This window comes from Triticum dicoccoides, chromosome 6B (genome assembly GCF_002162155.2).
Source record: "Triticum dicoccoides isolate Atlit2015 ecotype Zavitan chromosome 6B, WEW_v2.0, whole genome shotgun sequence".
Taxonomy (NCBI): Eukaryota; Viridiplantae; Streptophyta; class Magnoliopsida; order Poales; family Poaceae; genus Triticum; species Triticum dicoccoides.
In genome coordinates, this window is record NC_041391.1 from 426,777,463 (window position 1) to 426,794,160 (window position 16,698).

At 44.2% G+C, this 16,698-nt stretch overlaps 1 protein-coding gene across 3 annotated transcripts; it reads left to right on the forward strand.

The window, feature by feature from the left end:
* Positions 1 to 8,467: 8,467 nt before the first annotated feature.
* On the forward strand, positions 8,468 to 16,176 carry LOC119322716. 3 transcript variants are annotated; one of them, XM_037596217.1, is made up of 14 exons: positions 8,468 to 8,761; positions 11,021 to 11,170; positions 11,259 to 11,360; positions 11,459 to 11,592; positions 11,680 to 11,955; positions 12,122 to 12,303; positions 13,447 to 13,493; positions 14,086 to 14,172; positions 14,272 to 14,400; positions 14,491 to 14,615; positions 14,690 to 14,956; positions 15,146 to 15,279; positions 15,424 to 15,501; positions 15,784 to 16,176. In XM_037596217.1, exons 1-14 carry the CDS (start codon positions 8,503 to 8,505, stop codon positions 15,974 to 15,976), a joined length of 2,163 nt encoding a protein of 720 aa, XP_037452114.1. In that variant the 5' UTR covers positions 8,468 to 8,502; the 3' UTR covers positions 15,977 to 16,176. The 3 variants fall into 3 exon arrangements, with proteins under 3 accessions (XP_037452114.1, XP_037452116.1, XP_037452117.1); XM_037596219.1 differs by having other exon boundaries at positions 14,089 to 14,172; XM_037596220.1 differs by having other exon boundaries at positions 11,033 to 11,170.
* The last annotated feature ends 522 nt before the right edge of the window (positions 16,177 to 16,698 follow it).

Consider the following 16,698-nt stretch of genomic DNA (forward strand, 5'->3'; position numbering starts at 1 on the left):
TGATCCAGCAGCAAAATGCATTGATGCAGATGTTAGTCCAGAATCAGAATCAGGGGAACAACAACAACAACCCACCACCACCACATGTTAATCACTTAGCCCATTTCTTGAGGCTGAATCCGCTGGTGTTTTCCAGTAGCACCGAGCCGATAGTTGCAGATGATTGCCTCCGCAGGATGGGAAGGGAGTTGACCACTGCAGGATGCACAGATGCGGAGAAGGTGCATTTTGCCGCACATCAGCTTGATGGACCCGCAGCATCATGGTGGGAGAATTTCACAGCCAATTATCCCATGGACATTGTCACATGGGATCAGTTTCAGCAGGCTTTCCGTACTGCCCATGTTTCAGCAGGAGCTATGGCCACGAAGAAGCGTGAGTTTCGCAACTTGCGCCAAGGAGGACGTACTGTTGGCCAGTATGTGGATGACTTTAGTAAGCTAGCACGTTATGTCCCAGATGACATTGCTACAGATGTAGCTAAGCAGGAGAAGTTTCTGGAAGGACTGAATGATGAGCTGAGCATGCAGTTGATGGTAGCAACCTTCAACAACTACAAGGAGTTGGTAGATAGAGCTCTCATGATTGAAGGGAAGCAGCAGCAGATTGACAACCGCAAGAGGAAGTATGGACAAGGGAAGTACAATTCTGGAGCTCAGCAGAAGCCTCGTTTTACCCCGAACTTGGGAGGACAATTTCAGCATATCCATGGAGGAGGGAGTTCGCACAACCATAGTGGCCCCAAGAATGGTAATGGGAATGGAGGAAGCAACGACCAGAACCGTACCAACCCATCAACACCAGCCAAGAGGGATCTGAGCCACATTACCTGCTACAAATGCCAGAAGACTGGACATTATGCCATAGAATGTCCTGAAGCAAAGAATGGAAACGACAATGGAAGCTCTGGGAAGAAGCCTAACCCTTTCAACAAAGGACAGGTGAACCACGTTAGCATGGAGGAGGTTGAAGCCCAGCCAGATGCAGTAATAGGTAAGTTTTTAGTTAAGTCATTTACTGCAATCGTTCTTTTTGATACTGGTGCATCACATTCATACATATCAAGGGGATTTGTGGATAAATATAACCTGCCAACCCAAGCTCTTAGGTCACCCATGTTAGTAACCTCGCCAGGAGCAGAGTATATGGCTAGTCTATGGTGTGATCGGTTACCATTAAGGATTGGTAACTATGTGTTTCCCTCAGACCTAATAGTATTGGAATCACAAGGACTGGATGTGATATTAGGCATGGATTGGTTATCGAAGTATGGAGAGAACATTGAATGCGATAGTAAGTCGATTTTGCTTACCACGCAAGAAGGAAGAAGGATCAAGTATGTATCCCGGCATGTGCCGAAGAGGACTCAAGTAAATTCCTTATCAGGAGTTGTACAGGAGGAAGTACCAGTGGTGAAGGATTTCCCTGACGTATTTCCAGAGGAGTTGCCAGGCATGCCACCGGATAGAGACATTGAGTTTTTGATTGAGCTTTTGCCAGGCACAGGTCCGATATCTAAGAGACTGTACCGGATGCCCGCAAAAGATTTGGAGGAAATTAAGAAGCATATTAAAGAGTTACTGGATAAAGGCTATATTCGCCCAAGTTCGTCACCTTGGGGATCGCCGGTACTTCTAGTGGAGAAGAAGGATGGATCGTTGAGAATTGTTGTTGATTATCAAGGATTGAATGAAGTGACAATCAAGAAGAAGTACCCGCTGCCGATGATCAATGATTTGTTTGACCAATTGCAAGGAGCTAAGGTATTTTCTAAGATCGATCTGTGATCAGGATACCACCAGTTGAAGATTCGAGAGTAGGATATACCTAAGACGGCTTTTACCACCAGGTACGGGCTGTATGAGTATACCGTTATGTCACTTGGTCTGACTAACGCACCTGCCTATTTCATGAACATGATGAACACGGTGTTTATGGAGTTTCCGGATAAGTTCGTCATGGTGTTCATTGATGACATTTTGGTCTACTCAAAGAATGAAGAGGAGCATAAGGAGCATTTGCGTTTGGTACTTGGGAAGCTCAGAGAACATCAGTTATATGCCAAGTTCAGCAAATGTGAGTTTTGGTTGAAGGAAGTTGGATTTCTCGGACATGTTATATCCGGAGAAGGAATAGCAGCAGTCCCCACCAAAGTTGTCACTGTGACAAATTGGGAAGCCCCAACAATAGTTGGAGAGATCCGGAGTTTTCTTGGACTCGCAGGATACTACCGGAGGTTCATTGAGAATTTCCAAAGATTGCAAAGCCCATGACGGAGTTGTTGAAGATGGACACCAAGTTCAAATGGACTGAGGAATGTGAGGCCAGTTTCCAGGAGTTGAAGAAATGTTTGGTTACATCACCAGTGTTGATTTTGCCTGATCAGCGCAAGGATTATGAAGTATATTGCGACGCTTCTCGTCGAGGACTTGGAGCAGTGCCTATGCAGGAGGGAAGAGTTGTTTTGTATGCCTCACGACAGCTTAAGCCCCATGAGTGGAATTATGCTACACACGATTTGGAGTTAGCAGCCGTAGTGCATGCATTGAAGACATGGAGACATTTCCTCATCGGAAACCATTGTGAGGTGTACACGGATCACAAGAGTTTGAAGTACATCTTCACGCAGAAGGAGTTGATCCTCAGGCAAAGGAGATGGTTGGAGCTCATTAAGGATTATGATATGAGATTGCATTATCATCCCGGAAAGGCTAACATAGTAGCCGATGCATTGAGCCGCAAGAGCCATGTCAACACGCTCATGACCGGAGAGTTACCAAAGGAGTTAGCCGAGGATCTTCGTGAGCTATGTTTGGAGATAGTTCCGAGTGGCTATGTAGCAGCATTGGAGATTCAGTCTACTTTGATGGATAAGATCAGAGAAGCTCAGAAGACTGACAAGGAGATTGCCGAGATAAAGGAGAAGATGAGCAAAGGAAAAGCTAAAGGTTTTCGTGAGGATGAGCACGATACCTTATGTTTTGAGGACCGCGTTTATGTGCCTAATGACCCGGAGATCAGCAAGTTGAATCTGCAGGAGGCCCATGATTCACCATATTCGGTTCACCCAGGAAATACCAAGATGTACCTAGATTTGAAGGACACTTTCTGGTGGACCGGAATGAAGAAAGATATTGCGGAGTATGTAGCAGTATGTGATGTATGTCAAAGAGTGAGGACAGGGCATCAGAAGCCAGCAGGATTGCTACAACCATTGTCGATACCCGAATGGAAGTGGGATAAGCTAGGCATGGATTTTTTTCACGGGATTGCCCAAGACTCGTTCAGGCTATGACTCGATATGGGTTCTAGTCGATCGGTTGATGAAGGTAGCTCATTTCATCCCAGTGAAGACCACTTACACCAGTGCTAAGTTGGCAAAGATATACATGACTAGAATCGTATGTCTGCATGGAGTTCCAAGGAGCATTGTGTTAGATAGAGGAACCCAGTTTACCTCAAAGTTCTGGAATCAGTTACACGAAACTTTGGGTACCAGGCTAGAGTTCAGTACAGCCTTTCATCCGCAGATAGATGGATAGACCGAGAGAGTCAATCAGATTCTGGAAGACATGCTAAGAGCGTGCGCTAGATTATGGATCTAGTTGGGACGACAATTTGCCATATGCAGAGTTCTCTTACAAATACAGTTATCAATCCAGTTTGAAGATGGCCCCTTTTGAAGCTCTGTACGAAAGGAGGTGCAGGACACCGTTGTTATGGGACGAAGTTGGAGACCGACAATTGTTTGGACCGGATTTGATTAAGGAGTCTGAACAGAAGGTGAAGTTGATTCGCGATAGGCTCAAGGTAGCCCAGTCCAGGCAGAAGAGCTACAAAGATTCTAAACGCAAGGAAACAGTTTATGAAGACAGAGACCGAGTTTATCTTCGTGTATCCCCACTTCAAGGAGTTAAGCGCTTTGGAGTTAAGGGAAAGTTAGCGCCACGTTTTGTCGGACCATACAAAGTTTTGGAGCGTATGGGAGAAGTTGCTTACAAGTTGGAACTGCCCGAAGGATTGTCAGGAGTTCGCGATGTGTTTCACGTTTCCCAGTTGAAGAAGTGCCACGCAGAGATGGCTGATATACCGCTGAGAGATACAGTACCACTGGAAGCGATTCGGTTGGATAGTGATTTGACCTATGAGGAGAAACCAGTCAAGATTCTCGAATATGCTGGCCGAGTCACGCGCAGCAAGGTTATCAAGTTTTGCAAAGTTCAGTGGAGCCACCATACTGAAGATGAAGCCACCTGGGAGCGAGAAGAAGATCTACTGAAGGACCACCCTCACCTATTTGCTAGCCAACCCGAATCTCGAGGACGAGATTCATCTTAAGGGGGGTAGGTTTGTAACATCCCAAATTTTCAATTGGAATGTTATACATTAGATCATCATTGCATATCATATTTTATTGCATTTTGGCTTGATCCTAGAAATTCTACGCAACTCAAGGACCCATGGAGAGAGTTGGGGATTTCGTTATTTTCATATTTGAGTTTTCTCAAATTTTGAAAATAGGATCATTTGATTCTAATTATTTTATCTTCAATTATTTCTATTATAAAAATATGAGAGAGGAAATAAAATGACTTTCCCAAAATAAGGAAATATTGAGGATTTAATAATAAAATCAAATAAGATTTTATTTCGGAGTTTTATCGCTATTTTTATTTGCATTAGGAAAAATGCACGTTTTTCAAATTGCATTTAGGCCCCAAATAAATGTTCATCTTGTCCGGCTCGATTTCAGAGGACGGGGAAAATTTATTTCGGGATTTTGGGAGTCCGTTTAGTATTTCTTTTATTTGTTTTTCTGCACGATTTTTTTAAAACGCGAACCGACCTCGGGCCGTATTCAGCCAGGACTCCGCCTGGTCGGCCCCCTTTAAATAGTGCACCCCGAGCCCACCCCAGCCCACCTGCGCCCTAAACCCTAGCCCCGCTCCAGCCGCCGCCGCCCGCCATCGCCGCCGACCGCCGCCACCCGCCGGACCTCGCCGCCGACCGCCGCCGCCCTCGCCGGAGTCCACCGCCGCCGGAGGTAGCCACCGGATCCGCCGCCGGTTTTCGCCGGTTAACCGCTCGTTTTTTTATTAAAACTGCGGTTTTTTTAATATATATCGGTTTTATTTTTTTCCCCGGTTTAGTTATTTAGCGAACGCCCATTCGTTCGTTCGTTCGTTTTAACGAACGGTTTTCGTATTTTAGCCGCAGACGGCGAACGTTCGTTCGTTAACCTGTTCATCCGTTTTTCTTTTTCTCGGATTTTCCGCAATTATTTCTGATTGCGATTTCTGATCCGAATTTCGTTCTAATATATCTTTTCGCTCGTTTATTGGAATCAGGCGATTCAAGCGCCTAGAGTTTCGTCTCGAAACCCTCTTTCCGTTTAATCAACTCAAACAAGTTTTGCTACTGTAAAATTTGACTTAGGTCCAGATTAGTAAACGAAGCTTGTTTCTTTCGCCGTTTGACTTTCGTTGCTTCGTTTGATTTGATTCTTTTTGCAAACCGGAGTTCTTAAGTTGAACTTACTGGTTAGATCTCTTATTTGAGTTTTACCTATGCATTATATGAGTGCTTATTGCATGCTTGTTCGTTTACGATAGAGTACCCGGAGTGCGCCGCTTGCTACTTCGAATCTCTAGGTTTCACGGATCATCAGCAAGGCAAGTAACACTTTGATCATACCTCTTTACTACCCAGTTTTATTGCATTAGATCAATCCTCAAACAATTGCATGATCAGGATCTGGTTTAATATGTGGGTTTTGGGAAGTAGATGAGGTAGTACATATTACCTGTTTTATTATCAAACCTTTGGGAGTTACTTCTACGTTTGCTTATATTGCGATGCTATGCTAGTAGACGTGGATTGGGTGAGTGTATCCATGACAAATGTGAGATTGTCAATTAATGGTTTACTTAAGGTGGCAACTTAAATTCACATCTGGGTGGACTGAGGCACCTGGGGAACCCAGTGTTGCCTGTATTTTTGGAAATCCCGGGGTACCGTGTGATTCTTCTATGGACCGCCACCCAGGCTCAAAGGGATCATGAGATTATTCATGCTAGAAACTTCTGTGTGCATCCGCATGCTACTATGGGCTCTAGCATAGTTGATTAAGTTGCGTGAGCTTTTGAAGAGGTAGACTAGCAGATGTAGGGGGTGTAGGTTGGTACTGTCTACCCGGAGTAGAGAGTTAATGCTTCGGAAAGACTATGTCTCGGTCATCCATTTTTTAAACACCATGTAATGCGAGAAATCAAGCGGATGAGATCGAGTCTTGCGGGGAAAAGTGTGCAAACCTCTGCAGAGTGTATAAACTAATCATGGTTAGCCGTGTCCCCGATTATGGACGTTTTGAGTATCTAGTACTTGGATTATCATGTGAATCTCATCATGTTACTTAATTTAATTTTGTTGGGTTAATGTTGATGCTTAATTGGGATTGAGTTGGAGGAACCTTCTCAATGTTTAACGACCACCATGATAGTTAAATAAAATTTATTCCTTTGTTGTAGGAAAAAATTGGCTTTATGCAAAATTGTAACCATAGAGCTTTCCACCAGCCATATATGCATGGAGTATAGCATTTGTTCTGTTCATTACTCTCTATGTGTTACATTGCCAGCATATTTTATGTGCTGACCCGTTTCGGGCTGCAACGTTCATGTTGTAGACTTTTCAGACAACGAGTAAGGTGCCTTAGGTCGTGGTCTCATACTCAGTGATGCCGTTGGAGTTGATGGACTCGCTTATCTTCCAAGCCTTTCGCTGTTATCGTTATTAGATGGCCTTAAGTCATATTTATTATAATAAGTTCTCTTTTGAGACATTCGACGTAATAAGTGTGTAATTGCTACTCTGTTATAAATCCTTCAAGTACTGTGCGTGTCAGCATTACCGATCCAGGGATGACACTGATGCACAAAGATCAGACTGTTCGAGGTCTTGTCACTACAGCCTAATCCTCATCCATCTACGCATGGTGTTTGTTACCTTTTCAGTTGTCGCGTCCTAGTAGCCCGTCAATATGAGTACACGAGGGATATAAATAAAGTCAAATTCAAAAAAATTTAAATTAGATGAGTGAAATTCAATCTTAAAATAAAAAGGCAACGTGTGCATAGTGGAGAGCAGATCGCTGCCGTCCAGCCGATGCTGCCTCTTTGGTGCACGCGACGCTGCTTGGCGACTACTAGGCCGGTCGCCCGACCCAATTTGGGCCGGTCGCCACGCAACCACATGATTTGGACGTCCGTGATCACACGATTAAGCCAGCCAATCCCTCGCACACGTCCATGTCTTCATCTGCATGTTTTGCTAGTCGTCCCCCCGCTACCTCCCGCAATCTCCCGCTTGAAGTTCCATGGCGAGGGCTCGCTGTCGTATCTCGCCGGCTCTCTATGCAGCTCGCCGTCACATCTCGCCGAGGTTGCTCGTAGGCTTGACAATTACAGTGCTGGTGTCCTCCTGGTTCTGCCCCTATGCAGCAAAACGCGCTGCCGGTTCCAGCAAGTCAGCCCACCGGTTGCAGTTTTCATCTCCTGTTTGCCGAACCGCCTGAGCCGTCGACGCGGGTGCCGGTCACAGGGACTCGTCCACTTCGCCGGCTTGCTTGTAGCAGTATGGTTGCTGATTGTAGCGGCTTGCTTGTACCAGTTCAGGATGGTTGCTGTTGTAGAAGAGCCCTTCACCGGTGGCAGCAAAAATCGCAGCGCTGTCCTCGTCGGCCACACTTCATCATCGCCGGTTGCAGCATATACTCCCGTAGTTAGTAGCTTTCCGTCAACCGGTTGCAGCAATCACATCGTTATCGTCGCCGATTGCAGCATGTATGTCTGCCGGTGGTAGCTTTTATGTTGCCAGTTGCAGCAAATAGCAGCACCATCATCGGTGGCGACAACTCATGGTCACCGGTTTTAGCATCTGTCAGTCGGTGGTAGCTTTTCCATTGACGGTTGCAGCATCTCCGGTGGCGGTTGTAGCATCGTCACACTTGACGCAACACCCGAACATCCTGCGCATGGAGGAGAGGAGGGAGTCGTGATCAAGGGAGGCAAGTCCATGGCAACCGCGGTGTTTCTTGCAGACGAGGGAAAGAAGAGCTGCCAAAAAGAGGCAAGTCCATGGCGGTCGCGGTGTTTCTTGGAGACGAGGGAAAGAAGAGCTGCCAAAAAGAATGAGTGGACGAGGGGATCCGTGAAGATAAAGAAGACAAGGATAAGGCTTGGGATGAGCGGCTGCGCGCGACCCATCTAGACGACCTAGCGCGCTTGCGTGGCTGCGACCGGCCGAACAGGCAGCCGGTCGACCGGCTGTGAACGTTTCCCTTTATTATTAGGTAAAAAGAAAAGATAAAGATTTCGGGAGGAAGCTACCTCTTAAACAACGCCTTAATGGGCCAGTCCACTTAGAAAATCTATCCAAGGCAGGTGGTAAGCGCCGAATAGGCCTATGAGAGCTTTTCTCTCCCTAGGAAAAAAACAAAAACCTATGGGACACGAGAGAAGAGAGGAGCGCATCCGGCTGCACGGCCACAATCCAACGGCAAATGTTGGACTAGGGCACGATTGCACGAACTACACGGTGAAGAGCCCTCGCCCCTGGTGCCGGCGGCGGATTTGTGTTCTGCCTTCATGCTCGCAAGCTCCGCTCCTAGTCTGCTCTCCTGCCTTCGACCGCGCGCTCTCTCTCTCGTCCCTTCTCTTGGCGAGCGACGGCTGGGTGATACTGCTACGGTTGCCGCTACCAGGTCAGGCACCTTAAACTCTGCTAGATCCGAAAGTTAGTTTTGTGGCGGCAGAGGGGAACGTCGAAATCCCACTTTTGTTTTGGTGAAGACGGTGTAATGATGTTTGTCCTTGGTACACCCAGGTCGCTGCTAAATTTGTCGATTTAGTTCAATGTAAAGTTGGGGTACATCTGCTCTTTCTCTCAACACTTGAACATTACACCGCGCTTGCCTACATACCCACCCACAGAGAATTGCATGACTTCTAGGATTACTCTCCGAGACAAGTAGCACTACTACCATAGCATAGCATAGCAGCACACGGTATTATCCTTGTGCAGATTCAGATATACTGAGAGTCCCATAGTATCCCTTTTCAACTATACCGGGCTGGCTTGTTTCCGTGCGGCACATTAACAACCATGGCCTTGCTTCTTCATTGGGCTCCACTGTTTTCCTTTTCTGGTTTGAAAGTTCTGTACTTGTTTGCACCATAGTAGCTGGACTCCTGCGTCTCGCGACTAGGCAACATCGACCCCAATCGAGGGTTGGAGTCGACTAGGTGTATACGGTATGATGGCTGGAACGCGTCCCACTGTCGACCGGTGATATGGATTGCTCATTCCTTTTCCCGTACTAATATGGGCTAGCTGGGCCAACCATGACGGTGGCGCTGCCATATTTATATTTGGCTGTGTTTCCATCTTTTTCTTAGAATTTTTGTCGTTTGCTTGCATAATAAATATTGTACCTGACATTGCTATGATTTATGTCATCGATCCTGATCCATCGACCCGATTTGTCGTGTTCACGTCCTGGGTATTGATGCCCCGTTCCAGAGATGTAGGGGCTGTTTGGATTGCTACCAAAGCTGGCCATGCCAAAAATTTGGCTTGCCCATGAAATTTGGTTGTTGTTTGGGTCATTACCAAATATTTGGCACGCCCAGCGACCCGGGTGGCTCCCTGTGCATTTTTCGCCAACATGCGGGCGAGACGTGGGCGAGCAGAAGCTGCGCCAAAATATTAGCGTGCTGTTTGTTGGTGGGCCCTACACAGTGCATGTGGCAGGATAAATAGTTTTTTAAAGTGTTGCTGTAGGATGGATTCTGTTAGCCGTAACAAATTGGGTCCGTGTAATTAGCATGTGCATGCAGCATTTTCTTTAAAGAGTGCATGCAGCATGGTGGCGTACGGAATATGCTTTTCAACTTGCGATAATTGTGTGATATTGTTTTGACATTTTTTTATATAGATTCGCATCTGAGTTTTTTATCAGTACATGCCTTCTCACTTCTAGATAATAGATTTGCATTTAAATATCCCCTTAAATGTTTTTACAAGTAGTATAATCAGCATGCCAGTTGGTCACAAACCAAACAAAGGTCTCTTTTGCCAAAATTTTGGAGGATACAATGGCCACAATCCAAACAACATCAACTTGCCAAAATTTTGGTCATGCCCTTGTGGTCATGCCAAAATTTTGGTGGGGCTAGTTGGGGCTTAAACCAAACAGCCCCGTATACCCCCGTCGGTCCCTGTATTTGCCCCCCGACGATCCTCAATCCTCGTTCCCATCCCTTGACCTGCTTGGCCCAATAACTCGGCAACCATGGTTTGAACAGCCTTGGGTCTTCTAGATAGACAATAGGAAATACTGAAAATGAGGAAGTTGCTGCTCATTTGTTCGGCTGGCCATGCGGTGCATCTGCTTGACTTCTTATATGGTAGTTTTGTGTTTCCAGCGTAGACTAGGTAATACAGAGAACATTATTATTCCATATGGTCCAATGGATGTAAGGTCTAGGATTGACTACCTGAATACAGAATTTATAGGAATGATGTAGCCTGCAAAAATATAAACCTTAATTGGGTTGTTTTCTTCCATTCGTGTCAGGTTTTGAGGTAATATCTTTGCTCCAAGATGACACCCATGTATGTTTTTTTTTTACGTTTATACCACCCTTGTATGTTTACCATGGAGCATGTTTCCTGTTTCAATAGTCACAATGGAATAGGGTACTTGGTACATACTTCGATAGATCAAGTGCAACAGTTGGCTGCTCTTTCAGGTTTGCCCTCCATGCTGTAGTTGAGCTAAGAAATGAGCTTATTTGGCCCGCCTTCTTTGGAGACCCTTAACGAAATTATATAAATCTCTCTCTCTCTCTCTCTCTCTCTCTCTCTCTCTCTGATTTAGCCTTGATATAACACTGGTACTAGTTATACAATGTTATTTTATTATTGTTTATGACCCTGCATTTTGTCCTTTTCTGAAAAGATTCTGCTTCAGTCCTGGAGAAGATGCGGAAAATTAAGAGGGATGGTGGTGATCTCACAAGAAGCTTGCATGGGAACAAAAGAGCTAAGAGTGTGGTGACGACCTCGAAAGAATCTTGCTTAGAAATACGAGAGCCAATCCAGATCTCAGGTCTGCTGTTTCATCTTCCTTTCAGCACGCCCTTTCACTGCTTTTTTTAAGCGCTCACATTTCTGCTGTATGATTCTTCTTTAACTAGGTGACTTAGATGGGGACTCAAATCAAGATGTCTTGACTGAGCTCAGTGATGAAGTTAAATCAAATTTGTCGAAAAGTGTTGCCTCACTTGCTGTGTGCAGTGGTTATTACACTCTTCGTTATTTCCAAGAAATATATAAAAAACATTTTCCAACAAGCATCACACCACCTCTAAATGATATAAATTTCGACCTTATGTAGGGGACACAGTGTTATTTGCATGCTCAGGCTTAGCTATAGAACGCCACGGATATGTTACAAGGTTTGTGACTTCAGCAGAATTGGCTCTAGTTTTCAACAATGAAAAATACAAAGAAAAACGTCACAACGTAAAGGTTGGTGCTGCCAATCATCCCTTAATAATTTGTCTGCTTAAGATGATTGTGATCATTGTGTGCTGTTTTCTTGTCTTACCATTGTAGATTGAAGTGCGCCATGAAGGCAGCGAAGTTTACCAGGGTTTTCTGGCAACCTATGATGTAGATTACAACTATTCTGTTGTCAAGGTCAAGACCTTCCTGGATGTTAATGTTGGACTTATTGAACATGCGGTAGGGATTCTGCCTGATGGTAAGGTGGTAGCTCTAGGGCGTGGCACCTGTGGTGAACTAATGGCAAGAAGTGTGATGCTGGCTGACGATCTGAGTGTGTGTGAAGATATTAAAGATCCTGTGTCGTCTATGCTTAATATTACAAAGGTACAGTTGCATTATGATATGAGCATTTTAATCTGTTTCTGTTGTGCGCTAAACTGTATCTTCGAAGGCAATAGAAAAATGCATTTCCCTATTTAATTCTTGTTCAATATCACTTCATTTTGTTCAAATGTAACCTTTGTTGTCTGTCACCTTTTATTTGAGTTAGGCTTGGCAAGGTGGGCCACTTTTTTCTTTTGATGGGAACTTTGTTGGCATGAACCTTTTTCTCATTATGGAAAGAGCTTTTTTCCTACCATGGGGTGTACTGCTCAAGCGGGTATATAACTTTCGGACACCCCTAGAAAGCAAGAAAGGTTTTCCACCGTCAGAAACTATGAAGGGAGTCAGGTATGTCTTATCGATGTTTACCCTTCGCAACTCTACCCTATCCCACTTCCCTTTCCCTTGCATGAGTTTAAGCTTTGTGCATGCTAAACAACGTTTCAGGCTTATGGGTTGTGCAGTAATCTGGATCATCACATGTTATTCCTTAGCTTTTTTGGCATATGTACTTGCTTTGCAGTTATCAATGTTTATTTAATATCAACTTGTCTCTGCCACCTGTACCAAGATATTTCTGTCCATGAGCATGTTTCACAGTTTCCCTGGATCAGATTAATCATATTTCTGGTTCCTCTGTTGAAAACCATATGTCTATATTGAAAGTAAATGCGCACACTCGAAGGAATAATGTTTTTTCCCATTTCCGGTTATTCTTTAACCTTCGCTCAAAGCTCTCGCTTAAAATTACAAGGCGTATTTTATTTTGTTAGGACAAGGTATCTCCATCTCTGTGTCCTCCCACACTCCCGCACCCACACCCTAAACCTTAAGTTCATCAGAGATGGACCAGGAGGTGTCCTTTCTCTAGCTAAGCTTGCGTAGTGTGCGTGTCTATCTATGACTCCGCCTGTGCCTTTTCCTTGCCGAGCACATCCGCGTGAGGAGAAGAAAGAGGGTAAACAGGTCCCCGAGTAAGCGACGAGATGAAAAGGCCCTAGGAGAAGTGAAACAGGGGAGACAGGGGCTGGTACCTGCAAGGGGGATTGGCTGGTGGAGGGTGAGGAGCACGGTATGTTGATGATGTGGTAGGCTTTTTCAATCTCAGTGATGGTGGTGCGGAACTATAATTTGGATGCAGGGTGTCATTTGTCAACTTGTTTCTTTGCCACCTACACCATCATATGTGCTGAACATGGTCCTACATCACAGTTGCCCCACTGCACCATATTAGTCATATATCTTCTTTCTCTGTTGGATTGAAAGGAAATGTGCATGCTAGAAGGAATTATGACGTTTCCCAGTTCTGGTTAATCTTTAATATTTGCTCAAAGTTCTCTTGTTTTTGTGAAATATTTATATTCATACAACATGCTATCCTCTTGTCTTTATCCTGTTTCATCCTTCTACTATTTAGTTTTCTGGCACCATGTTGCATGGTTTGATCCATTTTGCTGCTGAGTTAGCAGTCACGTTGATTTTCTTGTGCAGCTTTGGAGAAAGACCCAGAGATGAGATATCGAACTGCTATCAAGACGGTGAGCACACAGCCACTCTTTGAGACTGCGAAACATTGTGGTATTATGCAAATTGTTGTAGTTTGTAATGATATCCATTTTCTAAGTCTTAAGAACCGAGCTATTTCTTACTTCATAGTCTCACACTCTCATGTCAAGGGGGCCACCCACCCAGGCTTGAACCCTTGTGCTCGTGACATGTGAGTACCTCCCTGGAGTGATTTCAGCGAGTTTCAGGGTTTGGCACTCCCCTTCTTTAAGACCAAGCTTGGGGGATGTCATCTCCTGTAGTTGGGTTTCTTTTTTTAGCATCTACTTGTATGTTCTTCATAAGTAGTGCAAGTTCAACTACGTTTATACTTAATCAACAAGTTTGGCCTTTTTCACATGTACTTTCATAGTGTTTAGTGCTAATCAATTAACATTGTTACTCTGTTCTTGGGTATGCTCTACCATTCTAACTTGTAACCTTGAATGTTCCTCAGGTTGTCATCATAATCTAATTAATTTTACGTGATGATCACTATGCACAGAATTTTTTGTGAATTTACTTGTTGTATTTCGTATTGGTATATGTCAGTGTTATAATCACTTTACCTTATCCTTGTTGCACCAGTATATAGAGATGGTCTCAACAAGAAACTGTTTGGGGATCTAGACTTAATGGGTTACCCCAAGCTACCAATAACTATGCTTGATGGTGAGTCAGTGCTTCTAGATTTGCGAACTTTTTGTGCATCCGCCTTTTTACAGTTCTGCTATACCACTAACAACTATGCTACCATGTATCTTACACCAGATGGCATGATTTTGGTTAATACTTTTGAAGAGACCTTTGGTGACGTATGGGGTGAAGGTGTCTGGAGGGAACTTGGTAAAAAAGCTTCTGAGATAAGTCGCAATGTTGTCGCACTTGCTTCCTTCAATGGTAATTATACAGTAATGTGCTGCCTACTGGTTCATGTTTCTATTTGTTCACTACCAGTTAATAATCAAAATCATGGTATGCACTATGCAGGAAAAAATATGGTTTTTGCATGCACGGGTTTTTTTATTCCATGGAATGGGTCAACAGCCATTCTGACATCAGCTAGCCTGATTAGAAATGATGGTGCTGAAAACAAGATTGTTGAAAACTTGAGGGTTTGTGCTCCTCGTTGTATGATTCCTGTTCTTTGAAGATTGTTGGAAACTTCTCAACACTGTATCATTTGCAGTTTGAAGTATTTCTTCCAAACGAACAAGTCAGAAGAGGGACCTTGAAGCATTACAGTCTACATTACAATGTTGCTCTACTCGGTGTCGAAGATAGCCGTGTTGTCCGACCACCAAAAATTCAGCTTGATTGTAGCAAGTCTCGAGTAGCAGCCATAGGGCGTTGCTTCAGATCAGGCACATTAATGGCCGCAAGTGGTCAGCTGGTTTCCTGGTCAGGCAGACTTGATTGCAAGTTCGTTGTACGCTCGTCATGTAAAATCGCTAAGGTACTACTCCTTCCATATTAATTGTAGAAGTCCATCCGATCCAATTAGTATGGATCGGAGGGAGTACCATTGTTGTTTGTTGCCTATTTTTACATGGTGGGAGTTAATCTTTGCATCAAAATTAGTTAATTGCAATATTGATATCTATTTGGATTAGAATTGAGGAATCTGTTTATGCCACCTTACCAGGCTGGGATTGGAGGACCCCTTGTTAATATGGACGGAGAAGTTATTGGCATGAACTTCTATTCAGAGAAAATAGGAACCCCTTTCCTGTTATGGAATAATATTGGCAACATTTTGGCATATTTTAAGGAGAAAAGGTATTTCTTATTTTCTTTTGGGGTATTCAAGCATTTATCAGACATGTTGCTGGGACGAACTTTTTTTAGAAGCTTGCTGAAGCAAGTTCAGTCAAGCATAATGCTGTGCGATATAATAAACCTGTTTATTTGTGTGTTTTACAGCGATGCTGATGAAGTTGCCAAGGACAGTGGTTCCTCTTTCTGGAAAATGAATGGGGACCGCAGGTTTCGGTTAAACAGGTAGGCATCCCGAAAGTGCTCCTATTATATCCTAGTAAGGTACTGTAGCTACGTACAATGAATAGTTTGGGTATATATATATATAATACATACTCCCTCCGTTCCTAAATATTTGTCTTTCTAGACATTTTAAATGACGACTACATACGGATGTATGTAGACATATTTTAGAGTGTAGATTCACTCATTTTGCTCCGTATGTAGTCACTTGTTAAAATGCCTAGAAAGACAAGTATTTAGGAACGGAGGGAGTAGTATTTATTAGTACGTTATAAACTGCAGGTGGCCTGTGCCCATGCCATGTTGGCGTCATCCTGACAAGCCATGTCGGCGCTATCCTTATCACTGCGATGAGTATGTAACCAAATCCAAGGATGAGCCGGACATTGAAATACCACCTGGCGAGGAGTTTAGATATGGATACATAAGGGGAAAGAGATATAGATACCTTGTAAACTTTACGATTCCCCAGTGAGGCCCCGTGATAGCTGTCACTGTGGATCAATCTCCCTGTCGTTGCAGCTGTTTGAGTTGGCTAGCACTCGAGAACAAAGAGGCTTTCTATGTCCCCGTGTTGTTCAGAAGTTAGTGCTTTGTTGTGCAACTTAATAACTGCCCGACGCACGTGCAAACAATTCAAATACTAGTTCAATTTCAGTTGTTTTAAACGTCTTATAAAAGTGAACAGAGGGAGTAAAAGATGTGATGCCGTGGTTCAACGCAAATACTACGTCCTGCCATGGTTGGCCTGGTCCTCGCCTTTGAACGATTGTTCCGTTTCCAAATCCCCAAGAAGGTACAGTCGTTTGCTTACGAGTTAAGATGGATGCTTGCAATTAATAACGCTCACAAAGGCGGGCTTTGGAACTCGAACTTGTCGAGGACCTGACCACTGGGTCCGTGGTTAGCTATATCAAGGTGTTCCATTTCCAAATCCCCATGAAGACGGGCTTTACTTACTTTGTTCACTCATTTTGGTCCACATATAGTGCATTGAAATATCCAAATTATATTTGTGAACGGAGACAATATGTAATACACCACACTCGGATCTTCTACGCGTAATGTTGAGAAGACCAAGTGGGCCTTCCTCTGAGCGGGGTCCGACAAGTTATCTGGTGGGCAATGCAAGGTTAGCTGGAAGATGGTATGTAGGTCCGACAAGCTTGCCTGGTTTGGAGTTCTTAGAGCATCTCC

Bases quoted from the DNA above. Each gene is read 5' to 3' on its own strand.
- LOC119322716 (XM_037596217.1), top strand. From the start codon at position 8,503: ATGGGACACGAGAGAAGAGAGGAGCGCATCCGGCTGCACGGCCACAAT. The intron at 11,171-11,258 runs GTCTGCTGTTTC...TTCTTTAACTAG, and splicing joins AGAGCCAATCCAGATCTCAG to GTGACTTAGATGGGGACTCA. The intron at 14,401-14,490 runs GTAATTATACAG...TGCACTATGCAG, and splicing joins CGCACTTGCTTCCTTCAATG to GAAAAAATATGGTTTTTGCA.